The 12,106-nt window shown below is 36.6% G+C and overlaps 1 protein-coding gene across 2 annotated transcripts in view; it reads right to left on the bottom strand.

Moving 5' to 3' along the window:
• Positions 1 to 12,106, bottom strand: part of MNAT1 (MNAT1 component of CDK activating kinase) — a 204,678-nt gene that overhangs the window by 65,646 nt on the left and 126,926 nt on the right. For both annotated transcript variants that reach the window (XM_077769420.1, XM_077769428.1), the window contains exon 7: positions 8,268 to 8,389. In XM_077769420.1, coding sequence (XP_077625546.1) covers positions 8,268 to 8,389 — 122 coding nt within the window. The remainder of the gene's footprint in view (positions 1 to 8,267; positions 8,390 to 12,106) is intronic.

Genomic DNA, 12,106 nt, shown 5'->3' with positions numbered 1-12,106 from the left:
AAAATAGGAGATGAGGGCGATCTGGCTGCGACATCTGTCACCCCATTGATCGCAAGGGTTGATTCGGCTGATCTGGCTGGCTAGGCAGGTGTCTCCTTCCTCCCTCACCGCTCCATGTGCGTCCCTCCCGAAGCTGCGCGCTCAGTCGAAGAGGACGACCTTCCCCGATAGAGGAGGATCATTCTTCGGTCAAGGGTATATGAGTAGCTGCGCTCCCCTGCTAGAACCTCCTAACAAGCTCTCAAGGTTAAAAAATAAAATTTTAAATTCCAAGAGTTAACAGTCTTACTATACTGTTTATATGAGCTGACTCATATAAATAAATAAGGAAAACAATACAACCCCAATAAAAAAGGAGACAAGGAGGATAAATAGACAACTCATGCATAGGAGGAAGAGAGGAAAAGAAATTACAAGGACTATGCCACAAATATAAAGACAGTACAAAGATGCTAAGGAAAGCAAATGGCACATGCAACGGCACAAAAATGTGTGAGACACAGTAAGATTGTTAAGAAACACCCAAGTATGAGGGAGCGGGGTATTATGACTACAGAGAGAGATAGGAGTCAGATTGTACAGATGATGATGAGCCACTGAAGGATATTAATGACAAAAAGACATGACCAGATTGATATATTAAAAACTCTTCTAAGACAGCAATCAAGAAGTGCTTAAGTGGCACCTGCCTGGGTGTTTCAGTCAGTTATTAAGAGTCCCACTTCGGCTAAGGTCATGATCTCACAGTTAGTGAGTTCCAGCCCCACATCAAGCTCTCTGCAGTCAGCCTAGGGCATGCTTCATATCCTCTGGTCTCATCTACCCCTCTGCACTTCCCTGCTTATTCTCTCTCTCTCTCTATCCCTCTCCCTCTCTCTCAAAATATAAACATTAAAAAGAAGAAGAAGTGCTTAAGAAGGGAAACGGGGTGCCTGGGTGGCTCAGCTGGTTAAGTGTCAGGCTCTTGACTTTAGCTCAGGTCATGATCTTGCAGTTCGTGGGTTCATGCCCTACATCAGGCTCTGTGCTACCAGCACAGATTCTCTCTCTCTCCTCTCTCTCTGCCCCTCCTATCCTCATACTCACTCTCAAAATAAATAAACTTAAAAAAAAAAAAGGGGGGAGACAGAGAGAATGTTATAACAAAAAATTGATAGAATATGTTCAATGCCTCATCTCAAAGTCTTGATATATAAGGTTCTGATTTATCAACTGAAAAAAAAAAACAGTTTTTAAGAACAAAAGAATGGTCATTAAAGCATCTCCAAGGTTACTGTGAAGGCGGGTCTTCTAGGGACTATACCCTATCATATTCCCTCAAGAATGAAAACTTTTCATTGCTTTGCCAATAGTAATGATTTATTAACAGGTCAGTTACTTTTGGTAGGTTGGTTTTATCAATATAGTCTATGGCCACACAAGAAAACAAAATTGATAGGTATTCAAAGAGATCAAATAAAAAACTTTCTAGTAACTAAGTCAATGCAATACTACTATTACTATCACAAATTTTTTCACCATTGATTATGCAATTACAGCTAAATAATCTTAGCATCTGATGAGGAAGGATTCAGGGTATTAAAGCATCAGACTTTAAATCTGTTTTGTAAAGCTATCATAACTGACAGTACCTGGCTGACTGGCTCAGTCAGTAGAGCATGTGACTCTTCATCTCAGGGCTATAAGTTTGAGCCCCACATTGGGTATAGAGATTACTTAAAAATAAAATCTTCAGGGACACCTTGGTGGCTCAATTAAATATCCCACTTTAGCTCAAATCATGAGCTCACAGTTCATGGGTTCGAACCCCACATCAAGCTCTGTGCTGAGAGCTCAGAGCCTGGAGCCTGCTTCAGATTGTGTGTGTGTCTCTCTCTATCCCTCCCCAGCTGGTGCTCGTTCTCTCTCAAAAATAAATAAGTAAACATTTAAAAAAAATTTTAATCTTTAAAAAATAAAAAAATAAAGCTACCATAACTGATAGCACAGACATATCGTGTTAACAGAGAAATCTTACTTAAAGACCACTTATCTTACTAAACAACAGTTTTCTTTATTTTTGTAATAAGCTCACGAATGAAAAACTTATATTAAATAAATCATTTCATCTACTTAAAACATAGAGATATCTGATTAAATAATTAGAAACTGATGAATAAACTTGATAAGCACTCATAATTTGTATCAGCCTAGGGAATTACTCTTCTTTGGGTGGAAAGTAGTAAAATATTAACTAGATATCCAGTTGATTATTAAAAAGACAATCTCAGGGTGCCAATCAATGAGACTACTAGACTAACCATTAAAGCCATTGTCTAGGGAATTTCAATTAGCAGTTAAATTTTCCCAATGCTTTCTCCCACTGGCACAGAATTAATAAACATGTTTATATACTGCCTTGAGCAAACCAGAAGAGTACTACCAATGCAACGTGAACTACAATTATATACTCATAATACTCTCCTGAGTGAAAAATTTTCATTTATTCTTCTGCTTCTCAGGTTTAACTCTAGAAACGATCTTAGTAAAAACCACCAAAAACCTCATGGCAATGTACTTTTGATTTCATCCTTTATCAAAGTTACACATAAGAATAAAAATATAGTTCTTTGGAGACACAATGCCTCCAAGACCTTATATCACCTAATTTCCAAAATATATAATTAAAATTATTTTGGGGGCACCTGGGTGGCTCAGTAGGTCAAGTGTCCAACTTTAGCTCAGGTCATGATCTCACGGCTCTTTAGTTCCATCCCCTTGTTGCATTCTGTTGGGTTCTGTGCTGAGAGCTCAGAGCCTGGAGGCTGTTTCCAATTCTGTGTCTCCCCCTCTCTCTGACCCTCTCCTGTTTGTGCTCTGTCTCTCACTCTCTCAAAAATAAATATTAAAAAAAAATTAAAAATAAAATTATTTTCAAAGAGCCTGCATCCATATTTTTGCACCAACTAAAATGAAACTACTAAAGTGAAAGTACAAAGTATCCCATTCGTGACTTCACCAAATCATACAGATTTCAAAAACAGATATAAGAAAAGAGAAATGAGGTAGTTAATTTATTCTCTATTTGCCTCCAGAAAAATTGAACTTGTTCCCTCTGTAGGATATAATATAAAATGGAAATTTTGTTGTAACAGGAAAAGAAAAGAGAAGAATGGAGAAGTTAGAGGACTGGGGGAAGTGGGAGAGCCCACCGTAAAGGGATATACAAGGCTTAGTAGATACAAGACATGGACAACTCTTAGGACAGATGTGTAACTATTACACCTTTAGTCAACTTAAGTTTATATTGTACTCTAACAGCAGCACTTTTGAGGATATCAAATCGTTCTCTGAAAAGTCACTTCACAGAAAAAATTCTTTAGTTTCTAAATGTTTCTGAAAGTTAGATTAAAAATATATTCTTAGATTTATAGTTTTCTTTAATAAGAAAAAATTAGATAGCATATAGCTTCAAATAAAAATTCCAGAAAAGAAAATGAATAGCATAAGAAATCAATTTAGAGTTTATTTTTGGCAAATGTTTTAGTATGAGGTGGTAACATCACCAAAAAGACAGCTTGAGCAAATACCGGCTCTCCAAACTAAAGCTGTCTGTGTGGAATTCAATCTCTTTCTCAAGGTAGAAGGCTGAAGAGATATAAGGTGAATTCTATCCTCATAGATAAATAGTTCTATATCAAGAAAAAGTCGATGTTTCTTTAGTAATTTTGATATCACTGTTGATGATCTGGAAATTCCTACACTACTTAGCCACAGATGGCTACAAAAAAGTGTTACAGGGGCACATGGGTGGTTCAGTTGGTTAAGCATTCAACTTCAGCTCAGGTCATGATCTCACAGTTCATGGGTTTGGGCCCTGCATCAGGTTCTGTGCTGACAGCTCAGAGCCTGAAGCTTGCTTCAGATTCTGTGGTTTCCTTGCTCTCTGCCCCTCCCCTACTAATATTCTCTTTTTCTCTCAAAAATAAACAAAACATGGAAAAACATTTTAAGGAAAAAAAAGTATTATAGTCAAGGTCTGTTGACTTAAATACATACATGTTTATTTGTAATCAAAACAAGTTGCCTTCTTAACTGTTATGGATACAATATCTATGTATATATAGCCTGTTGAGAGAAGCAAAAGTCTACTTTGAGAATTCTGAAACTAACTATATTCTAAATAGTCAATGGCTAATGAAAGTCCCCCAACCACCACTACCAAAAAAAAAAGAAAGAAAAAAAGTGATCCAGCCTCCTTTATTTAGGTTCAAATAAGACTGCAAGTATGAAAAACTTGGGAAAAGTACAAACATTATATGGTTATACCTTATCTAAAAAACACTTACCCTACATTTAAAAATGTAAATCATAATGATAAAGGCAAAAGGAAACCAAAAAGGGGTCCAAACAATCAGAAGAATTGCCAGTTTATTAAATTTAATAATTTGCCCTAAACTAAAAGAAAAAGCAATCAAGCTACATCTATTTTACACAGATTTCTAATGGGGCTAGTTAAATATACACATGTATACACATCACAGCAGCACCAAAAATAACAGATTACAAGAAGAAAATAAGGAGGATATTCCACTGCAAAGACCCAGTAAGAATCAGCAAAAATAAAACACTAAATGCAAGAGGTAACGAACTTAAAGGAAAGAAGAAAAAAACAGCCAGGACTCAGTGGCTGGGAAAGGCAAAGGTTGGCTGTGACCAGAGGAGAAGTAGAAAACCTACCTCCACCCTCTTCAACTCAATGCTGACACAGACAAAAGCCTTCAACCACTAAGGCAGAAAACCCATTCTTCCCTGTGCTAACACAAGGATGCAAAGCAGAAATTGGGGGAGGAACAGGAAACTGTCTTACACCGAAGACTTCCCATCCCTATCAACATGGGACTCTGTTTAGCTGTGGGGCTATGAGAGGGAATAGCAAACACACCTGGACTGTGAAATAAAAGACAAAAGTTGTTTGCCTCAGGAAAGAGCTAGGTACACCAAGAAAGCACCACTCTGAGGTTCCAGCATATAAGACCTCCTGAGGCTAAAGTTGGAACAGGAGAACTACGAAATCCCCTTGCTCCCACCACAAAACTAATTCCAAGTAAAAAGAAGAAGCAGTCTACTGCGGGGAAGAGAGAACCCAAGAGGGAACCCCTATGTGGCTCAGGCTGGCAGGGCCTGCTGAAAGCTAAGAGTGGAGCAAGAACACTGAAAAGATCCCTCCAGCACTCCAGGCCTCCACAAAGTGGCAATTTGAAGCCTATCAACAACAACTGAATCAACAACAAGACCCAAACTAAGATTAAACTATAGACTTAATGCTCAACTCCCTATACTAATGCCCTGGCAGAAAAAAAGGACATAAATATTTCCAGGCATAAATATTATTCATCTCCGTCTTCGCTGTTCTGTCGCACAGAATATCCAATATTCAAGCAAGAATTCCAATAAACACAAGAAAGCAGGAAAAACAAATCTATCATCATGACATAAAATAGTCAACAGAACCAACCCCAGAGATGTTGGAAGTATCAAAGAGGCACTTTAAAGTAACGTGATTACTAAGCTAAAGGATCTAGTGAAAAAGGTAGAGAACATGTATAAACAGGGAGTTTCAGAAAAAAGGTGAAAATTATAAAAAGGAATGATATGGAAATAAATACTAGTTATGAAGATAGCAAGATCAGAAAGAAATTCTTTAATGAGAAAAAGAAATCTGTGAAGAAATAATGGTTGAGATAGTTACAAAATAAAAAATTGTAGCTTCAAGAAGTACAGAGAAACTTGGAAAGCTCAGAGAAACTGTATTTTTATATATAATGCCAGTTCCTTGCAGAAAACATCGAGCAAATCTTGTTTTTAATGCAATCTGGCAATCTCTGCTTATTATGTGGAATATTTAGACCTGTGCTATCCAATATGGGAGCCACTAGCCATAGGTGGCTATTTAAACATAACTGAATTAAAATGTAAAATTCAATTCTTCAACTGCACTAAGACATTCAAGTGCTCAGGAGAAATATGAAACTGAGGACTACTACACTGGACAATAGAGACATAATATTTCTGTCACTTCAGAAAGTTGTATTGGGTAGTACTGTTTTAGATCATTAAAAAAAATTTTAATGTTTATTTATTCTTGAGAGAGAGAGAGAGAGAGAGAGAGAGTGCGCGACAGATCATGAACAGGGCAGTGGCAGAGAGAGAGGGAGACACAGAATCCGAAGCAGGCTCCAGGCTCTGAGCTGGCTGTCAGCAGTGAGCCCAACACGGTCTCAAACCCACAAACAATGAGGTCATGACCTGAGCCGAAGTCGGACTGAGCCACCCAGGTGCCCCCAGATCATTTATACATAATGCAATTATAGATACGATTAAGACTAAATCTACTACTATGCTGTTCCCTAATTGTTTCATTTCTTTCTTTTTTTCCACCCTCTTTTCCTGTCCTCCTTTTCATTAATGAAGTATTTTTTATGATCTCATTATATTCTCTGCTATTGACTTATAGACTATCCCTCTTTTTTTTTTTTTTTACATTTTGGTAGTTGCTCTAGGGTTTATATTAAACATCTTTAGCTTATCACCATCTCCAGATACTCCTATACGACTTCACATATACTGTAAGAACATTACAGCAATAGTTTTCCCCTCTTCCTATCCTCTGTACTGTTGTCATTCATTTCACTTGTGCACTGTCATTATGCATGTCTATTTCCATAATCTTTCAAATGTAATTTTGATGACAAAACTATTGGAAAATGCAAAGCCCTGTAACAAAGGAATACTATTTTATATACTTTATCATCACTAACATTAAAAATAATTTTTTAAAAATTTTATTTTAGAGATCTAGAATTCTGGCACTTGTTAACCCAGTAAGAGATAAAAAATCTTTATCACTAATAACTTTTCACATCATGAAACCTAATATTGTCTGTCTCAAGCTTCAAGTTTAGGGAATTGTTTGATAAATTTATATCAAACTCAAAAGGGGTTTTAGGTTTTGTTTCACATCCCTTTGGCTTCATGTTTGGAAGATGTAGGACCTTAAAAGAATACAGAGCTAAAGAAAATATTAAGATCTACTAAATAGATTAGTAAATTATCTATCATTTTAATAGTAATTTGATCTTAGAGCCACCAGTTTCGTATGTAAAATACTATGTATGCATCACATTCAAGATTTTGGTTTTGAAGATGCATGTAGGGTTTTTTTGTTGTTGTTTTTTCTGGGGTTTTTTTGTTGTTGTTTTGTTTTTGGTTTTGGTTTTTTTGTACATTGGTTTCATTATGTTTCAGCTATCTTGTTTTTGCTGTTGGGACCTTTTTGTTTTTTTTAAGAGAGAGAGAGAAAGAGCATAAGCAAGGGAGGGGGGAGAGAGAGACAGAGAGAGAGAACACAAGTTGGGGAGGGGCAGATAGATAGAATCCAAAGTAGGCTCCAGGCTCAGCTGTCAGCACAGAGTCCAATCTGGGGCTCAAACCCACGAACTGTAAGATCATGACCTGAGTCAAAGTCGGACATTTAACTGACTAAACCACCCAGGCGCCCTCTCACATTATATTCTTTACATTATTTTATTTTGTTAAGAAGCAATGGTTTCTGAATCATCTTTTCATTCAAAAGTTTAGGTTAAGAAACCAGACCAAGACATGTATTTGTTCCATCCAACAAAGTCAGTGCTAACACTTTTTAAGTATACTATAGATACAGACCTGGTTCCCTGAGACAGACTGTGATCATCTCCATCACTCAAAAGAGTCACGATCCCAGGTTCATTTCCAAAACAGATGCATACAGTATGGCTTTTGAGTCACTGGGCCAGTCCTACATTACATCTTTTGACTAAATATATTTTGTGGCTCATTTGTCATAAATATACTTACACTGTAAACAACAGACAATTAGTAAATCTACTCTTTTTTCATGGCAAGGTCACAACGCTCATATTTTTACTGGCTTACTAATGACTAAATTAAGCCCCTGTTTCTAAAAAAAAATACACAGTGAGATGCAAATGAACAGCTACTTCAGTATGGCTGCCAATGACATCATTAAAAAGAGAACTAATATAATCCAATCTTAATCTCAAAAGACCTAAAAAAAAAACCATAGAAAAAATAACGTGTGCCCCTAGTATTAAGCACCATTCATTTTTGCAAAAGAGTATAGTTCTATAAATTCAAAATCTAAGAGTTTTTTAAAGTGTAAGTTAAAAACAGTACCAACAGTTAAGCCCTAAAATGAGCTCCTCAATGAGAAGTTCTTAGACACTCACCCAAGCCTTCCTAGCATCTCGAGCTCAGGAACCTGTGGTCCACAGGTCTCTATCTGCAGTGGTTGGTATTCATATAGAGCTTCTTCAAGCTTTTGAATAGGTGCTAATGAAATATGCTGACCCTGTTAGAAAAATGAAAAAGAGCAATACCTTTTATTTTCATATTACTACTTATTTGTAGACTAAATTCCTTACTTTAAAATATTAACCATTAAGTCTGCTATTTCATTGGTCCACTTCATTACATTACTGAAACCCACATTATATAATTAACATATAGTAACTGACGTGATTTAAAAGAAGAAAACCAAACCCATCATTAAATTCAAATTTAGCACTAGGGCTCCTGGGTGCCTTGGTCAGTTGAGCATCCAACTCTTGATTTCAGCTCAGGTCATGATCTCGTGGTTCTCCTGTGCTGACAGCTGGAGCCTGNCGCTCTCTCGAAATAAAAAAAAAAAATTTCAAATTTAGCCTTAAAGAGTATAGTTATTCACTATCAATGGTAGAATTCAGCATATAATAAGTGTAGTCTGTCCTCAATTTTCCTGTTTTTATCATATAGCTTTGACAGTTTTGGTACTCAGTGTTTTATTGAAAGCCCTAATTAGACAAGAAAATGAATTAAATTATTCCCCACAAAATTTTGCCAAATAAATGTCTACTCTCTTAAGTCTTTAAAATGAAATAAAAAACTTACTTACCAAATGTGTGTATATGATATTTACTTACACCCTCCCAACACACACACACACACACACACACACACACAGAGGGAGTTCTGTTATAAAAACTAAGCTGAATGAAACATCCAGGATTTTTCTGAATAACTAAAATAAAAGGACCATATTTAATTACTAGCATACAAAATTAAAGCCCACTGAGCCATATAACATCATTACACTGAGGTTTATCATACATTTGAACACAGATTCTAATTTTTAAGAATCCCAATTTTTTATATAGTTCGTTTTCAGATTCTAACTCCAGTTCTGTTATTTTTCGTTGTATAGTTCTCATCAATTTATTTCCTAGCCTTTTAATAAAATCCAGCTCTTGTTATTAATCCCACCATTTTCTAGTTTATAGTTTAGTTCTGTTGTTACCTTCCTTAGTTTCCTTTATTGTTCCCCTAAATTACTAAGTTGGATATATAGGACATTTCTCTTTTATTAAAAAAAAAAAGTAAAAACCATGACTTAAAAGTGATAAAGTGCAACTGAGGCAGTGAGGAACAACCACTGAAAACATTTGCATGTGACTTGTTGTTTTTCTTTTCAACAAAATTTAATCTCATGTAGCATCACCCTAGTTAGTTTACTGTCATGCATTAATAACTTCACTGACAATGCAACCTCAAAAGTCCTTCACCAAACACTGGCAAAGGACTTGAATAGACCATTTCTCCAAAGATATATAAACTGCCATTAAGCATATAAAAAGATGCTTAACATCACTAGTCATTAAGGAAATGCAAATCAAAACCACAACGATATACCATGTAACACCCATGACTATTAAGGATGGCTATTATCCAAAACAAATAAAACCACAGAAAACAAGTTTTGTCAAGGATCTAAACAAATCTGAACTCTTGTGCATTGCTGGTGGGAATGTAAAATGGTGCAGCCACTATGGAAAACAGGATGGTGACTCCTCAAAATATTAAATACAGAATTATCATATAAGCCAATAAAATCCATTACTGACTATATATACAATGTAGTGAAATGTAGTGAAGTACAAATATGGTAAAAGCAGGAATTCAAACAAATATTTGTACACCAATGTTCATAGCATCATTACGGACAGAAGCCAAATGGCAGGAGCAACCCACGTGTCCACTGACGGATGAATAAATAAATGGAATATTATTCAGCCTTAAAAAGGAAAAAATGTTGATACATGTTAAAACATGGATGAATCTTAAAAACATTATGCTAAGTGAAATAAGCCAGTTACAGAGGTGCCTACATGGCTCAGTCAATTAAACATCCAATTCTTGACTTTCAGCTCAGGTCAAGATCTCATGATTTGGGAGTTCTAACCCCGCATCAGGCTCTGCGCTCATAGCATAGAGCCTACTTGGGATTCTGTCTCCCTCTCTCTTTGCCACTCCCCTGCTTGCTCTCTATCTCTCTCTTAAAATAAATAAAAATAAACTAAGAAAGGAGAGGAGGAGGAGAAGAAGAAGGGGAGAAGGGAAGGAGGGGGAGGGGGAAGGGAAGGAGGAGGGAGGGAGAGGAGGAGGAGAAGTAGAAGTAGTAGTAGTGGTAGTAGTAGTAGTAGTAGTAGTGGTAGTGGTAGTAGAAGAAGAAGAAGAAAGAAAGAAGCCAGTTACAAAAGGACAAACACTATATGCTTCCAATTACCTGAGATTCCTAGAGTAGTCAAATTCATAGAGACAGAAGGTAGAATGGAGGCTGCCAGAAGCTAGGGTGAGGCCGGAAGGAGACAGGATGTTAGTATTTAATAGGTTCAGAAGTTTTAGTTGGAGAAGATTGAAAAAGTATGGAGATGGATGCACTACAATATGAATGTACTTACTATCCATAACCATATACTAAACGGAGTTAAAATGGTAAAGTTTATGTTGTGCATATTTTACCATAATTTTTTACAATGGGTTTTAGACGGGCACCTGGGTGGCTCAGTTGGTTAAGCCTCCAACTTTGGCTCAGGTCGAAGCATGATCTCACACCTTGTGAGTCTGCGCTGACAGCTCAGAGCCCCGAGCCTGCTTCGGATTCTGTGTCTCCCTCTCTCTCTTCCTGTCCCCCGCTCATGCTCTTTCTCTCTCCTTCAAAAATAAGCATTAAAAACATTTTTTTAGGGGCGCCTGGGGGGCTTAGTCGGTTAAGCGTCCGACTTTCGCTTAGGTCATGATCTCGCGGTTCGTGGGTTCGGGCCCCGCGTCGGGCTCTGTGCTGACTGCCAGCTCAGAGCCTGGAGCCTGTTTCAGCCTGTGACTCCCTCTCTCTCTGACCCTCCCCTGCTCACGCTGTCTCTCTCTCTCTCCTAAAAATAAATAAAACATTAAAAAAAATTAAAAAAAAAACATTTTTTTAATAACAAAATAAGATGGGTTTTAGATATTCTGATTTATGCATTTACCTGGCTAGAATACTACACAGGAAAAAAAGAAGTGACATACCTAGAAAACTTTGTTAACATTATTTTAACCCTTAACCTCCATATGTTTCAGAGCCTTTCTAAATAAACATGAAACTGTCAAGCTAAATCTCATACTATCTCATAGTAATCCAATCTCTGAATAATGAATCTGAGAACAGGGGGTTCCACAGGTTAAGAAGAGGACTGCCCAAGTGGGACATTTTAAGTGGCATTTTGACATTCCTGTTTCAAAGTGTCTTCTTCATAAGCTGCCAAGTACTAAATTCTCCTGCCATATGATACAAAAGTCCAGTATTAATGTCACACTGTTAGGTTAGGAGGGGGAAAAAAAAAGAAAGAAAAGAAAAAGAAAAACTGTAAGAATTAAAGAAGGAATCCTATTATATCCCACTAACATAGTAATGCAGATTACTTTATTACTCCCATTTTCATTTTATGAATCAGTGCAATGCTCAGAAAAGATGATACAGAATGGGTATTTTCAAGGATTAGGACACTTTCCAGAAAAAAAAAATATTCAAAAAAGACAGGTTCTCTTAAGTCATTAAAGTGGGAAACATACATAATCATTCACTAAATACTAGCAATAAAGCCCAAGTTACTAAAGTTATGAAATCATATAATCCAAAATCTTCTCTGCAAATTGGTGGGCACATAAAAGATCACCCAGTAATAATAACAGTTAACATTTTTTGCTTTGTACC

This window comes from Crocuta crocuta, unplaced genomic scaffold (assembly GCF_008692635.1).
Source record: "Crocuta crocuta isolate KB4526 unplaced genomic scaffold, BGI_CrCroc_1.0 scaffold10, whole genome shotgun sequence".
NCBI classification, from domain to species: Eukaryota; Metazoa; Chordata; class Mammalia; order Carnivora; family Hyaenidae; genus Crocuta; species Crocuta crocuta.
This window is presented reverse-complemented; position numbering and strand designations above follow the sequence as displayed.